Source organism: Phoca vitulina, unplaced genomic scaffold (assembly GCF_004348235.1).
Source record: "Phoca vitulina isolate PV1807 unplaced genomic scaffold, GSC_HSeal_1.0 scaffold8, whole genome shotgun sequence".
NCBI classification, from domain to species: Eukaryota; Metazoa; Chordata; class Mammalia; order Carnivora; family Phocidae; genus Phoca; species Phoca vitulina.
The window spans coordinates 36,962,837-36,979,739 of record NW_022589711.1 but is presented as its reverse complement, the minus strand read 5'-3'; the positions used below and the strand labels follow the sequence as shown (position 1 = coordinate 36,979,739).

Here is a 16,903-nt window from a genome sequence, read left to right as displayed (position 1 = left end):
AGAGCAAGAGAACAGGGAATAGCTAAGATTCCATGGTAGGATGCTATATGAACAGGTGACCATAGTAAGATTAAGTTCTAGTGCTGCTTCAGAGACTTACTGACATTGCCCTTAATTGCATCCCACTTTAGCTAGTTCTAAAGTTGAGTTAAGAAAACTTACTCACATATGCCTCAGAAGAGCAGTGAGAATGCATCGGCAAATGTTTTTGCAGAGTTCTCTGAATGCAAGGAGTGATGCTAAACAAATATTTAACATTTCTCACAGTATTAAGCTTATCTCATCTTTTTATCACCAGTTATATTCCATGCCTCAGTTTTGCTTCCACTGTAATATATTTCCTTTAACCTTCTTTTCCCAGACAGGCTTACACCTCCAAGTTCAATTATTCTGTCAATTGTGTTTTAAATTGTACTGATTTATATTAACCACTTGTGGTATCAATTTGTTGATCTGTTGCTTCTTCTGTACCAATCATCTTTACACCCACCAAAAGCTGCCCTGGCAATTAAGCTGAGGAAGGTTAGAATTATTCAAGAGAAATTAAAGCATAGAAGGAAAGACAGTGGAATGACTGGGATAAAAAGAGCACTGGGGGGAAAACACACATGTACTAAAAAAGCATAGCACGCAGCAGATAGAGGCTCAGAGGGAAAAGAGGAGAGCGAGATAGAAAACGGATCCTGCTTCTGCCTGTTACACCTCGCTTTCAGCACCAAGGACAGAGCCTCTGAAGGGCTGACCCAAGCACTGATCAGTTTAAGGGTCCCTCCCAAATCCTCTAGAGAAAACGCATGAATTTGAAAGCAGCTATGAAGCATGCAGTAAGGTCTAATAGGAAAGCTGTAAGAGCAGCCCACAAGTGATTTCACCTTAGAGGCAAAAATGGGTGATTTTCTTTTTGTTCATCTCCACAGTTTCTGTGTCCTTGGAAAGGCAAAGTTTGCTTTGCTTGGCCATGTCTGCTGTCAGTAAGTGACTGCAGGAGCTGAGGTGCTAAACCCCACAGTCTCCAGAAATCAGAAGAAATTTTCAGGGTAAGTAATTTTTCTTTTTGTTTCTAATTTAATACACAGCATTTTCCTGGAAGGTTATTTAACCAGCTTGGGGTTCTGTGGTTCTCTAAGAATATGCATTAAAACTCTGTACCCTCTCTTATTTAAAAACCTGAAGCCCTAAGGAAACTGTTTTCATTTTTTCCTCATTTTTTGACAATAGAAACCTGTTCTCTTTCTCTTTTTCCCCCAAAATTAGATCCTCGTGGGCTCTAGAAACTATATCAAGGCAGAATTAAAAGATGTAAAATAAAAGCTTTACTATCCCTGGGATTTGAACGGAAGTTGATTGTATTCCCCTTAAGGGTCTTACTTAATGGTAAGGGTCTGTTATTTTAAACTCCCCAATTTAGCATCCTGGTAATCCAGGGCTGAGGGTTTGGAGAGGCACTGTTTTCAATGGTCTATTTAAAGACAGGCTGTTTCCAAGTCATAATCCAATTATTCCCAACAGAGATATGCAGTACTTGAGATGATGATTGTGTATGTTTTCTTTAATGATAGCATATGATTTTGAGGATATTGTTGTTTTTTAATTGTTGGACTTTCATTACTTATTGTAGCTTATTGGGTCAACGGAAGTCATTGCAATTAGGCATTTTTCCAGTTCATGCATTTAGTTTAATCGAATACTATCAAAATGCACACACAAATAATAAAGCAGCAATAGCAAAGTGGAACTTGGATTCTAAACTCATTCTGCATGTCTGTTTGCACTTTATAGGGGAAGCCCTTTGCTTATTGATGCTAAAAGGTCAGTAAGATGTCTGTCCTTGGGTATTAGTGAAGAATCGCTGCTTGACACACCATTGGATCTCTTGTAGCCAAAGAGAAGCAAATATCATATGAAAAAGATCCTTGCTCAGACACTTGTTTATTTTTAGTTGAACATTTTCAAAGGTCTGCATGGCTAGCAGTGAGCAGGCGTGTCAAGCAAGGAAAATACTGACAGTATCCAAATGAATGCCTGATATTAAAGCATCTATACAGAAGGCTGCTTATTATGGAATATGAATTAAAGCAAATACCAAATAGATCTTACCCGTTATTAAATTCAATATCTAATGCACTGAAGTTTGCCATTGATTAATATTTGCTTATTGATTGATCCATTGAGTTCCCATTTTATCTCTGCTTAAAATGATAAAATGCTTGGTGATTCAAAGTTGTTATGGAAAGTGGGAATTCTCTGTTTTACGGGGCAGGTTTAATTTGAGGGGAAAAAATGTATATAACCTTAGCTATTGGATCTCATTGGCCAGCTATGGTTTTTCTCTATACATTTGCCAACAATGTAAATATGCCCAAATATATAAATGTGCTATGTATTTTAATGCCTTTGTGAATCTTCATTAGGAAAGTAAACTAGACAGAAATTTTCAAGAATAAAGTGCCATAGAAATGCTAAAGACTACCTCTAATAATAATGACAATGTACCTCCCACTGTTTCTATGTGCAGTGTGCACCTGCATTGACTTCACGGAGCTTGGTCAGGTGCTCTGAAAAAGCAAGGTTTTAAAATGAGTCTCCATTTCAACTTTGTCTCCTTCACCTTAATAGTGGAGTAGTTAAGAACGTAAAGTCTAGAAACAGGTAGATCTTGGGTTGAATCAGCTCCATCATTTATTGTTGTATGACCCCAGCAAGATAATTAACCTTTCTATTACTTACTTTCTTCATCTGCAAAATGGGGGTAATAATAGCACCTACTTCCTTTATCAGGTTGTTGTGAGGTTTAAATATGATAATGATTATAAATTTTAGCTATAATTATTAACTTTTTCAGACAATATAGAAAGTCTACATTGAAGCCCAGACAAGAAAAGCTTTGTAGACTAGGTCAGGATGTAACTGATGGCAGAAGACAGGGATCTGATGCAAGTGAAGAGCTGGTCACAGAACCCTGCTTTTAAGGTGTTCTGTTCTGGGTTTAGGAAAAACCTTCTCTAACTGGAAATGACTCCATACATCAATGTCCACCCCCAGCATAGACACATTAAATAAGTTGTGAATTTGATATTTAAGGATTCCCAAGATCAAAGCTAGGCTCAATACAGACCCCTACACATTATATAATCTTGAGAAAGTTACTGAACCTCTCTTTGACTCAGTTTTTTAATCTATAAAAAAGGGATATCAATATCCAACTTCAGGGCTGCTATAAATACTAAAATGAGATAATATGTGTAAAGTACTAGTACCCTGCACACGGTAGTAAACAGAAGAGATGGTGACCACTGTCTTCAGAAGGAGGTTGATTTTTTTTGTGTTTCGTTTTTGCCTAATTCAATATTCTTAAGGAAAGGGAACAAATAATTAAAACCTGGTAATCCTTAATGCGTATCTTCCTAACGTGCCTGGTATGGAACTGAGTGCCAAAGAGGCACCCCACAAACATTCCAGGCAGAATGTAGCTCAGCACTGAGGGACTGAATATCAGTGAAGCCAGATGTATGTCATAGCTGATGGGGATCTGACTACTCTCTGTCCCTCTGCTTTTCACAAAATAAATTATGCACTCACTTTCAGAGATGCTAGAATAAACTATAAAGACCAAGATAAATCAATACTTTGTAAGAAGCTCAAAGGCTCATTAAAATTTGTGAACAGTGTTATATATAATGAATCTTAAAAGAGTAAGACCAGCCATAATCTTCTAGTCCTTGCCTTCTCCACTTTCTCACCCCTCGACCATCCTTAACTACTAACACTCTTTGCTGAGGTCACCAGTAATCTCCTAATTTCCAAGTCCATTAGCCACTCTGCAATTGTAGCTTCCTTGACCCCTTCACTTATTCCCACTTCCCCTTTAACAATAAAAGCCACAGTACTTCTAGTGCTTGTGCCAGCATTATGTTAAAGCCATGATTCTCAATTGGAAGAACAATTTTGTCCCCCAAGAGACATTTGACAATGTCTGGAGACAGTTTTGGCTGTCACAACCTGGGTGAAGGGGAGTGCTACTGGTACTAGTATGTACAAGTCAGGGATACTGCTAAACATCCTATAATGCACAAGACAACGTCCCCCTCCAAAAAAAATTATCCAGCCCCAATTGTCAGTAGTGCCAAGACTTTACATATATAATATTATTTGATCTTCACAATAACTCCATGGAGTGGGTATGATATCCACATTTTGCTGATGAGGAGACCAGGCTATCAGTATGAATTACTTAAAGAGTGATTATTAAGTTAACAAATTCTTCAGGCTTCCTGCTTCTCCCTACCTGAAACCAGTTTGCTATCTGGTAATATATTTATCAGAGGGAAAAAGAAAGGAAAAAGCCCAACCCAGCTCTGTGTTATATAAGCAATGCTGGTTTAAAAAAAAAAAAAAAGACGAAAGAAAGCTCTAAGGAGGGAGAGAGTTGAAACAATTAGCTGAGAGGCGGGGAGTAATCCAGCCTTTCACTCACTTTCTGTTTCCGTCCGCCACAGCAACTTATCAGGAACTGCCTGGACAACCAAGGCTTACACCCACCTAGTACTACACCAAACCTAAGACCAGCGACAGTACAATGCAAAAATAATAATAAATCGGAAATCCATGCAAATATGATTCCAACATCAGGCTCACAATCAATTTTCAGAGTTAAGGGTTTCCTTTTGTTTAATTAGCCATTGACAGTCAGCTGTACGATCTTTAAGTAGCTGTCAAACCTCAACAGAGTAAAAAGTCCAAGATGGTAACAAACATCCCCAAGGTTTTGTGCTTCCATCTTACCCATCAGGCAAGATCAGGCTAAGACATCATTAGCCAACTACAGACCCCACAAAACACTGATTTCTGGCCACTGTTTTCCCAACTGGTCCAGTTGCAGAAGGAAAGGTGTTCTGGGTCTGAGCTGGCCTCAAAGGTAGAAATATCCGCGAACAATCAGAAAGCATTGTATTTTTCAAAAAGCTCTTGGCAGCAGTGTTGCTATCTCCAGGGTAGCAGCTGCCCTTTCCAAATAATGAGAAAATTATAATTATTATCAAAAACTATTATTATGTTTTAAAATTTATTGAGTACAAACAGTGTGCCAAGATAAAGAACAATTTTCTTTAAAACAATTCTCTGAATTCATTCCAAGTCGGCCCCTTACAATCATTTGTTCATTTTAACACTTACACATTCCAGGATGAAACATTTCAAAATGAGGCATGAAATGACATACATGATTAGGCCAATTCCCTCGTTGACGGGGGAGCTGCAGATCCCAGGATTGAGAGCAAAGCCTGGCCACCAAGGCAGCCCCTACCTCTGCCAGGGCCTGGAGCAAGTGTTTCCATGGAGGCCCATATACTCCTTGTCTAAGTATTTTAGTTATAACCAACAGACCAGTGAATAAAATGTTTAATACTCCTGCCTTGAAAAATATACCTCCGTAACCATCTGGAAGGCCAGGTTTGAATTTAGGATTCCTAGGTCCTTAAGAGTTCAAAACAAAATGTGAGAGGGCAGGAGAAGCTGCCTTCCACCCCAAATCCTGCCCCAGGGACTCCATCCTCTTCTCTCCCCACTTCAGGCTGTACCCAGGCTATTCATCTGAGCTCCCCCAATGAGCTACCTCTTGAGCTCAGGGGCCCCAAATATACATGACACAGTCTCCCCTCAGGTTGACAGATCCAGAATAGGGCCTATGTTTTAGAAACAGGCTCCATGCAGTTTGGACAGAGAATTATGTGATCTTGGTGCCCAGAGTGTGGTTTAGAATAGAGAGTGGACTCTTGGTGGACCTGCTTCTCAGTGCTGTGGGAGGGCATGACCTCATCCCATGGGGAGGACATGACAGAGGGGGTCCAGAGTGGGACCCTCTAAAGCACAGATCCTATGGCAGGAGTCCCTCTTCCAGCACACAAGGCTTTAATGCACAGGCATTTCCATATTTTTCTACAGGACATGGTGATTTTTGTCGCCTTCCCTCCCCACCCCCACCCCAGCCCCAGACACACACAAACCCATCTGTGAGAGCCCAGAGTCCCTTGTTCAGGGCTGGCCCCAAGAGGCTGGTGTCACAGGGGAAGCTGATGGGTTCTGATACCTTTCCTACCCTAAGTCCAAAGTCCCCACCGTTTGAGGATTCGTTCATCCCAGTGGGATGCTGACAGGTCCGTTGTTATGGCTTTCAGATGCCAAAGGAGAGTTTTTGAAGAATCAGAAGGTCTGCATGCTAGTTCTGGCTCTAATAAGCTTTATGACTTAAGATATGTTACTCATCTCTCTGGGTCTCAATTTCTGTTTGAAAAGTGAGGGCTTTGAACCACATCAGAAGTTGAAAATTTATGATTATGGGTCATTGGCCCATGGACATGGGATTTTGGGGTTGGAGGAGAAGGGACTTCATAGGGGTTAAACATTTTTTGAATTAGTAACCAATCTTTTAAAATTAGGAGGTTTCAAGTAAAATTCCACACATGGATTTTTCCCTAAGTATAAAAACCACTGCACTGCCTCTATACTCCATTACTCTTGAGTTTTTCTCCCACAAGCCAGCATCCCACACCTACCATGCCCCACGCAAGATACAAGAGAGATAGGGGAAACTAAAGGCAGAGACAGAGGGAGGCAGGGGAAAAGGCAAATGGGGGCCACAGACGAGGGCAGAGAGAAAACAAGGAAAGGGGGATGGGAAGCTCAGAGAAACAGACAGGTAAGAGAAAATAGCTTTCTAGGTATCATAGCTTTCAATGTCTTACATATTTAATAGCTCACTTAATCCTCACAAAAAAACTTATGGGATGGATTACATTGTTTCCTCCACTCCACAGAGGAGGAAAATGAAGCTCAGAGAGGTGCAGTAACATGCCCAAGGCCCAGCACTAGGAAGTGGCAGAGCTGGGATTCTCATCCTGCAACAGCTCTCCATCTCACTCAGAGTCCAAGCATAGCTCTTTCAATGGTCCTGCACAACCTCTCCATCCCACTTGGCTCCAGCCACTCTGGTCTCCCTTCTGCCTTCCACACAACAGCCTGTCCTGCCTTTGTACCTGCTATCCCTTTTGCTTGGACCACTCTTCCTGCAGATATCTGTATGGTTGGCTTCCTCATGTCCTCCAGGTCTTGACTCAGTTGTCACCCTCTCCACAAGCGCTTCCTGATTACCCTGATCAAAAATTTCCCTCAGATACCCTAGGCACACACACAAAATCCTGCCCATCTCCTTACCTCCTTCTCAGATTTATCATTCTCCAAAATGCATATCATTATCGAACATACTACATCCTTTATTTATCTCATTTCTTACTGTATTCTCCTCCATACTATATCCTTTATTTATCTTACTTCTTACTGTATTCTCCTCCCCCAGTGGGCCCCAACATGAGGGCAGGAATTTTTTTTTCATTGCTGTATTTCCAGTGCATAAAACAGTACCAAGCATATAGGAAGTGCTCCATAAATATTTGTTGAAACAATACATAAAAATGTACCCAAGCAGCCAAGCTCCAAAGAGTCCAGTTTTACCACATTGTTTTCTGTCTCCTCCCAGGAAATCCACTGGGGTCACTCTTCTCCCTCTGGGCTATGGCGCCTCTGAGCCAGCTGAGCAGCCAGATCAACTCCACCTGTGGGGCAGAGAACTCCACAGGGGCCAGCCGGGGCCACCCACACGCCTACTATGCACTCTCCTACTGTGCGCTCATCCTGGCCATCGTCTTCGGCAATGGTCTAGTGTGTGTGGCAGTGCTGAAGGAACGGGCTTTGCAGACCACCACCAACTACCTGGTGGTGAGCCTGGCTGTGGCAGACCTGCTGGTGGCCACCTTGGTGATGCCCTGGGTGGTGTACCTGGAGGTGAGTGAGCCCCAGCTGCAGGCTGCCTGTGTGACCATACTTGTCTTTGTCTACCCTGAGTTCCTGGCCTTCTGGGCTCAAAATGCTCCCTACCACGATCCTGGGACTAGGAAGGAAGGAGGGCTCCTGTCATCCTCCCTTTCCTAAGGGAACTGAAGGCCTGAGAACAGCCATTATCCGACATCACTTGCCCACATCAGAACCAAGGAGCCAGGAATGATTGTGTTCCTGGGTCTCCAGCATCCAGGTAACTGGGCTTGAGTGATGCTACTCATCCTAAAAATGCATCAGGTTTAATCTCTGTGTCAATCATGTCTCAGAGATGTGGGGGGTTGAGGGAGGCAGTCCGTGGGCATCTTCATCAGTGTTTCAATGTACATAGAGGGATGGGGAACTGCTGAAAGGATGCAGGACAACAGCAAGGGTGGAAGGGGGTGCAGAAGGAATTACAGAAAAACAAAAAAAATTTTTTTAATGAATAAGAGGAAAAGAGAGAAAAAACAGTCTGCAAATAGATCAGACTTCTTTTGATAGTTTAGTTACCCTTAGACTCAGCTCTTTCCTCCTGGGTACCAGCTCTCTACAGACTCTGCTACCAAACAGACCAAACCTTCACATTTATATTTTTGATGCCTCCATTAATAGTACAGAGCCCTCGCCAGTCAGATAATGTAGCAGACCCTGGAGAATTCTTCTGGAGAGAAACATTTCTTCAATTTGAAAGTATTTTCATTTGAAAGTGCAAAACAGAATCAGGAGGTGATGAAGACAAAACATCCATTTACTAACAAAGGAATCAGGGTGCCTACACCTGTTCAAGAAACAGATATTCTTACCAGGAAAATATGCAATTACTAAAGAGTTTTTTCAAAACACTTTAATGTACTATTAATATGTCCCTCCTGCACTGTGTATCATGTATCATTTTAAAGAGGTATCCAATGAAGGATCAAAATGATGCTATGATTAAGAGAAATTAAAATTCATCAAATTAATATCTCAGTTAATATTAATAGTGAAGGTGACAGTTATTTAAGTATGACATATCACAGGAGAGCAAAAACCTCAAACATAGACCGCCTAGGCTGCTACCCCTATTAAAGAATGACTGGGAACTAAAATTAGACTTATGACCTCAAAGGGAAAACATAAAGGAAAGAAATCAAGAAAATAGAAAAGGAAAGGAAAAGCAGAAAAACATCTAGGCTGATTGGGATAGATGTAAAGGCTAAGAGAAGAGTTGGAGAAAAAAACCAAGCATTAATTTTTCCCTGTTAGGATAATCTTGACAGCAAAAGATCTTGTAATTATCTTGACTTTTCTGTCAACCCAAACTGAGACAACCTTGAAGTCAGAAGCTATGTCTTTGTTCTTTTTTTTTCCAATAGTCTAAACACACTACCTGGCACATAATACGTGCTAAATAAATATTTGCTATATGAATGATTAAATGAATATTTTCTCTAATGTATGCATTAGATGGGCAATTCCTGCTTATACCATTTGCAGCTATATCTATTGTTTCAATGAACTGTTTATTTTTTTTACGTTCAATAATAATGAGACTGAAAAGGATTTAGATAACATGTGATATTTCTCCTCGAGAATAAGGCAGATTTAAAGTGCTACAAACCAGTATGGATTAGTTAATGATTCATAACACCACCATCCCACACCTCAAAGTGTTTCTGTCTACCCCTATACATTACAAGGTTTCTTAAGTTTTTCAGAAGGCTGAACGCCAGAAAGAAATACAGGATGAAGACCTTCACTCTAATAAACATTTTAATTTAATTGCCTCTGAAATAAAACCAGTCTTTTGGTATCTATAACAAAGCCACTCAAGGTCCCTCTTCAACTGTCCATTTGGGGTTGCTTCCAGGACTCTGGATAGACCATATTGGAAAATCTCCGTAGATACTGGTGTAGGATATTGACATTGTGATTCTTCCATGCTGGACACCCATGGCATCCCCTGCTAGCCACACCTGCCAAAATTGATGATGTCCCCCTTCCGCTGAGCATAGAAGAGCAACTGAGCCCACAGAGAGCCAGCATGAAATGTTACCAAAGGCTTGCTGGACTCTCTGCAGGGTGGATTTATGAGTTTTCTCCTATGAGCTCTGGTGAAGCTCTTGGTTCCCCATCCTAAAAATGAATACACATTCTGTCCAACAGGTTATTTGGTGCAAGTGTTCAGTAATCAAGAGCATGGTCAAATAAGTCTGCAATCACATAAAGAAGATTTGGGAGACATCTCTCCACTGGGAAATGGGCTTTGGGACCTCTTTTTGGTCTTCCCTACTTGCTTTAAAGCTCTAGTCAATGCTACTTAATATTTCTGTACCACTTTCGCCAATAGTCCACTAAGGGTCTCTATCAATAAAAGAATATGACTTAAAGCAACCATAATTAACAGACAACCAGTTAAGATATTAGGAAGGTTCTATTCCAAAGGAGTGGGTCTCCCTAACCCACCACAGTATATGCTTTTTTTCATCTTCAATACCTGCCTGCTTTCTGTGGACCTCAGAAGCAGACAGGGTATCTCAATGAGAGAAAAGAGTACCTTGAGCCCTTAAAAGGACTGTGGATGTATAAGTCCATGTGTCTCAGAGAAGAGCAAAGCATTACTCACACTAACTTGTCCTAATGGTGGTACAGTTTGAGTAACTGGTCTAGTAATTACATGATTATACCTAAGGGCTCCCTTGGAAAGAGGAAAGGATGCAGTGTTGACCATAGCATAGAGACTGCTGTAAGGCTTCAGGGCCCCTAAGAGGACAGCACAGAAATGAGAAGAACACCATGCACTGGCCAAATTAGCTGCCAAATTCACAGCTTCCTATGCTTTGATTTGAATACATCTATCTTCTTTGAAGGAAATATTGGCTCATACTGGCCAGATACCTTCCTTCGAAGGAAAATTGCCTAATTTTGCCAGGCACCAGTATGTATGCTGTAAATACTGGAAAACTTTACTCACTATGGCTTAAACAAATAGGCGTTACTTTTCTCACAGAACCAGAATTCTGGAGGAAGGGGATTGTTGGTGTTGATTCAGCTGCCCCATGGTGTCATCAGGGACCAATCTCTTCCATCCTTGGCAAACTGGCTTACTTCCTCATGCTGCTCACAGGATGGCTGCCATGGCCCTCACCATCATGGCCGTATTCAAAAATAGGATGGATGGGGACAGCAGAGAAAGAAAGAGAGAGAAAGGGGGAAAAAAGCCCTTTCCCTGGAGCACCTCAAAGCATCTCCTAAAGGACTTCCCTTAAGTTTAATTAGCCAAAATTGGATCATAAGGGAAGGATACAGGGGAGGATAGAAAAGAAAGTGAAAATGTGGGTTTTATTTAAAAAGAGGATGTGGTATGAGGAATTGATGTGAGATGGGCAAATAAAATGTCACAGAACACCGTGCTTCTGGAATTCACTGGGATTGCACAGGGTTATGCTATGAGAAAGACTCAGAACTGGAAGTCAGAAGACCAGGAATCAAGTGAATAAAATGGAGGTGACAGGAATACTTTTCCTATCTCATAGGCTTGACGTTAGGCTCAACAGTCATCAACCTCGAAAGTGCTTTGGTAACTCAAAGGTGTGAACCATAAATATCTCAGTTAAGACACTTTTAGTAGTAAGTAAAAGAAAACTTAGTTCCAACTCACTTAAGCAATAAACAGAATGCATTTTTCTTTCACACCAGGGACTTTAAAAGTCCTGTGCTAGGGTGGGCCACAGGCACAGTTTGAACAGGGCTCCAGCTCCATTTCTCCACAACTCTCTCAGCTCTCATCTCTGTATTGGCCTTATCCACAGCATGGGGTAAGTTAGAGGCCTCACATGTGTACACCACACTATTCACACCAAGAGAGAAAATCTGTGTCCCAGAATTTCTAGTATAAGTGCTAAGGTATACTTTGATTAGACTGGCTTCTGGCCCATGATTTTCTCTGAACTAATCACTGGATAGAAGAGTTGGTTTAGCAGAGATGATGTGTTCCTTCCATGGCACACATCAAAGACCTGCTCAGGAATTTCATGGTTTCCCAGTGGAATCCAAGGACTATCGGAACGAAGGCAGAGGACAGCCAGCATGGACACACCACAGTGGTTTTCACGGCACCATCCTCTTCATTAAGGCACACGGGAGCCTGGGCTTGGGCAGGGGGACTAGCAGGGGCTACTCACTGACCTTCAGTTTTCTTTGTCCTCAGGCCTAGCAGAGAAGTTCAGGATAAAAATCATGCAGCTGATCTCAGAGTAGGTTATATCTCAGCGGGCTCTGGCCTGGCTGTCTCTTTAATTCAGTTTGCAGCATTTTCTCGAAAACTCTTTTCTGTGCCATAACAAATAGTTCTCTTTCTGATTCCCTCTCAAGTTTTTAATTTCCTGCTTTAGAAGCTGCAGTCTGTGTGGAGCTCCCTCTCCAAGCACAAACATCCCATTTTGTTCCACTCGGTTAAGCACCTTTTGTGATGTTTAATGCACTTATATCAGGGCAGAAAGGCAACGTAAGCAGCCGGAGGAACCTTTAGAATACTAAACTCAGACCACTTGGGTCCCAGTGTGGACAGGAAAAACGACGTGAGAACTGAGTACTGTACACCAAGCAAAAAAGAGCAGGGGGGTAGCATTGAGGCAGGGAAACCCACCACAGACACTGATCAAGGTCAGATAATGATGGGAAAGAACAAAACTGTTTTGGGAGAGAGGAACCTTTGACCCTTGTAATGACACTGTAAAAATAAAGGAGAATCTGCATTTTCAACGGGTTCTTCCATGACTCTTATGCATCTAAACTTTGAGCAGTTCTGAGCTAAATCTTTATTACAGAGAACTGCTTGTTCAAAACACAAACTACTGGGTCTACCCCAGATCTACCAAACCAGAATTTCCAGCGATGGCTCTGGAAGTCTATAGTAATTGTACCAGCCCCCCTGCCCCAGCCCCACTCCTACCCTAGGTAATTTATGCAAGCAGCTGGCCACCTGCTACAAACTGACATTTAGGAACCACTAATCTGTAAACTGGCCCCCATTTCACAGATGAGGAAACTGGGATTCAGATAACTGGATCCCCTATCTTGCCTCACAACAATCCCCCTGCACCCCAAAAAGATTCCAAATGTGGCAAACATAAATGGAATGAAGAGGCTAGAGAAGTAATTCCATTTTTGCCCCTTAGACATCTCCCCAAACAACTAAAAATCCATCCTTAGAGCAGGAATTCTTTATCAGGGGAGTCCATCAACTTGGATGTAAATAAAATTACTTCTTTATTTTCACTAAACTGAAACTTAGCATTTTCTTCAATTATAAATGTAGGCATCAACCCACAGCAGAAGCAATCCTTAGTGTCCCCAATAGAAATTACAGATATTTATATTTTCAAATCCCATTAGAGTTGTTGTGGACACCTTGAAATATCATCTACACTCACGAGTACTTTGAAATTACAGGGATTTTGGACCTGCTGCCAGGCTTTGTTATTTAATGCATTATTAAAGAAGCACATATATTAAAATACTTCGGTAACTGTATTTCAGTATAATTGGTATTCTTTGTGATCTACTGTATTTTATTGTATGCACTTAAAAATATTCTTCTGAGAAGGGAACCATGAGACCAAAGGGATCCGTGGAACACAGAATGGTCAAGGAACACTGCTTTTAGGGATGACCATTTCTGAAGACAATGTCATGCCCACTACCTTGACCCCCACATCCTCAGACCAGCATTTCCCAAACCTCCCAGGCAGTAGAATAATCACTGGAGGGATTTATTATTCTGAGTGGGGCCTGAAAATCATTTTGTTTAACAAGAGCCTCAGGTGATTTGGGAAACGCTGCCTTATAATCAGTAAATTTGGGAAATGCTGCCTTAGGCTGTGTCTGTTGGAAATCAATAGCCAACTTCAGTACCTGAAGACACTTTCTTGCTTACTCCCACCTTCTGCATTGCCAAAGGGAGTTAGTTATATTCATTAGCAAGTGAGAGTAACACCACCTGGCTGCTGCAGAATTCTGTACTGAGTTATTCATTAGAATTTAGGAGAAAGGTAGAATCATGTCTCTAACGAGCCTTAAATCCATCAGATTTTGGTTTTGCTTTTTTTTTTTTTTTTTTTGCTTTAATTTCAAAACTCCCTTCCCCCCTCTTTTTTTTAAAGATTTTATTATTTATTTGAGAGAGAGAGAGCTTGAGAGAGAGCATGAAAGGGGAGAGACTCAGAGGGAGAAGCAAGCTTCCAGCTGAGCAGGGAGCCCGATGCGGGACTCAATCCCAGGACCCTGGGATCATGACCTGAGCCGAAGGCAGATGTTTAATGACTGAGCAACCCAGGCGCCCCCACCCTTTCCCTTTTATGTTCCCCCACACTTTGTCCTTACCTCACCATCAGCACTTTTCCCATTGTATCATAGTTATTCTCTCGGTGTCTCTCTCCTGGGCCCTCAGTTCACCCACACCCACTGATATATGAGTCCCCTTTACGTGCTCACACTATATGCTGAGGCCCTGGGGACAAAAACAGGTTTCACTTATTTCAGTATACTCACCTAAGCAAAGTACCAGGCCCTCAAAACATATTGGCTGTGTGGTGGATGGATGGGTCAGCACCAGCTCCCCTCCCTCCTATGATGGCAGAATGCAGTGAACCTGTAGGCTTCCCAGCAGGGGTACGGCAGGGCGCTAACCTGGAGAGGCAAAATAGAGCAATCGTTAATATTAAGGGTTTGAAATGCCAGCTTCAGCTTTGCGCAGTGGCAGTATCGTAGCCAATGAGGTTTATCCGAGGCGCAATTATTGCTAATTGAAATGCCAGCTTCTTTTACTAGCTATGTGTCCTTGGGCAAAGCACACAACCATTCTGTCTCCATTTCTTTCCCGATAAATTGAAAATAATATTTGCCTCATCGGGTTGCTCTGAGACAGCTTTGAGAGTTACTTGGGCATGGTCACGGCCCTTTGCAGCTCTATTGATTGCTCACTCTTATTTACTCCATGTGGAGGCCTCGAGTAAAAAAAACAAAATAAGTATTTTCACTACACATCCACCAGTTAAGAGACTTATTTTAAGGAGTAAGCTCCAGGGAAGGCTAAGTGACGCACTTTAGTGGGAGTTACTTCAATCTGCTGATCAGGCTGTTTTCTTTTTGACACTTCGCTGAGATCAAGGAGAATGGGGATTTTCATGGCGGAATTAGAGACGGAAGACAAGGACAGCCAGAATGGGGGGGAGCATGCACAGGAGAAGTCAAGGGGCGGCTTGAAGGGCTTTGGCCACGAGGGGCTTAAGAAGCAGGCTAGCAAAAAACCTGCTGGGTGTGTGCTTTCACTAGACCCCAAGGCCAACAGCCACCCCTGTCCTTTGCACTATTTTTGGAACCCTGTGATAGAGGCGATCAGAAAGAGGGTGCCTCATTTCCTAGAAGGGAGGTGATGCCGTTTGTCACACAAAAATCCTTGCTGAGCACATGGCTTTCTCCCTTCCCCTTGTGTCTGCCCATCCCCATCCTCTTCCAGCACCTGCCCCCTCCTGACCTGACGCTGCCTTGGAGCAGAGCAGGTTGTGACCTACATTCCCGTGGGCTGTCTGCTTCTGCTGGCCGTGCTACCCTGGGTGGGGTGCTGACCCTCTCCCAGTCTTTGGCCCTTTCTCTGCCGTGAAAACAGTAGCCACCCCTCACAGGGTGAGAAGCAGCCAAGAGGCCCATGTATGTAAAGTGCTTTGCAGAACATCAAGACTTAGTGAGCATGCAATAAATGTTAGCTATTAGTATTAATACAGACTAGGTCAGAGACCATTCACTCTTCCAGAATATATCTGCGTGCTGGGCCCTGCTCCAGGAGCCAGGGATGCAGCAGCAAACAAGTCAGAGCCCCTGCTCCTACAGAATTAGGTAACAGTCATTTACTTTCCTATAAAATAAGTGTATAATTTGTCCCCAAAAAGCTTTAAGAGCACACACAGTAAAAAACAAATTCAGTTTTCAGAATCTAAAGTTTCAAAGCTGTAGAAATTCCCCAAAACAGGTTATGTGGGCCAGTGACACATGTAAATTAAGTTTTCAATAAACGTTAGATTGTATTAACAATGTTCGGCCCTCATGATGATCTCTGGTTATTTTATTTAAGAATGCCTTGCTCCTCAGTTACCATATCAGTTCTTCAAGGACAGGGTCCGAAGTACATTTTTAAAACCTCTTAAAACACATAACAAACCCTCCTTCTATGAACTAAGTATTAAGGGCTTCACAACTACTTGCTTTATGAATGAATGAATGAATGAATGAACAAATAAACACCCAGCAAGCACTGGAGTTTGCTGTTGTTGCAACTATCCTCTCGCACCTACATTTTCACCCCAGCTTACAGACACAAACAGGCATTCACAATTTTACAGAACAAAAAGTGGGTTTTATCCAATTTAAGACATATATTGCATAGTAGACATATGTTAAAATGAGATTTAATATAAAAACCTGCCGGGTTTTTATATTCAGTGCTTCTGCAAGAAGTCTTTACAGCATACAACCATCCTGTGTACTGAGAAAACCATCCTTTATTCTCCTGGCTCCTGTAAATCAGTGTGCTATTATGACTGCACACCTCCCTTTTTACAAGTTTCTCATTCTCAGAATTCTTATAAATTCATATTAGGCCTTATTTCTATAAAGCCAAATGGTTGAGCTGAAAGAAAGTAAATCCACAACCTAATGAACAAAAACAATTACTTCTTTACTAGTTTGAACTTTGCCTTGTTGCTTTCAGACAAAATATCTTTGGTCAGGGTTTCTCAAAATAGTCTGGAGATGACCAAATACAGGGATAAAATCGGATGCTGAAAAGAAATAAATCGAAGGGGAAAGAAGTGATTAGGGGAGAGAGGCTCTCCGAACCTTTCTTCAGTGGGATAAATCAGGAATGAACAGGAAAGGAACCCGGACAGGTAACAAGAATCTTGGGTGACGAAAACGAACCAGAGCAACTGCACCATCTTTACGCGCTCTCCCATTTTCCCTTGAGAAGCTACTTTAGAGGCTACTGTACCTATTTTTC

General features: G+C 41.9%; 1 protein-coding gene and 1 pseudogene across 1 annotated transcript in view; both read left to right on the top strand.

Annotated features, from left to right (window-relative positions):
• Positions 1-660: 660 nt before the first annotated feature.
• The window catches only part of DRD3 (dopamine receptor D3), a 38,588-nt gene continuing 22,345 nt past the window's right edge, over positions 661-16,903 (top strand). The window contains exons 1-3 of the mRNA XM_032406138.1: positions 661-824; positions 918-1,037; positions 7,532-7,836. Coding sequence (XP_032262029.1) covers positions 7,567-7,836 — 270 coding nt within the window. The 5' untranslated portion in view covers positions 661-824; positions 918-1,037; positions 7,532-7,566. The remainder of the gene's footprint in view (positions 825-917; positions 1,038-7,531; positions 7,837-16,903) is intronic.
• Positions 14,594-14,763, top strand: LOC116634232 (annotated as a pseudogene).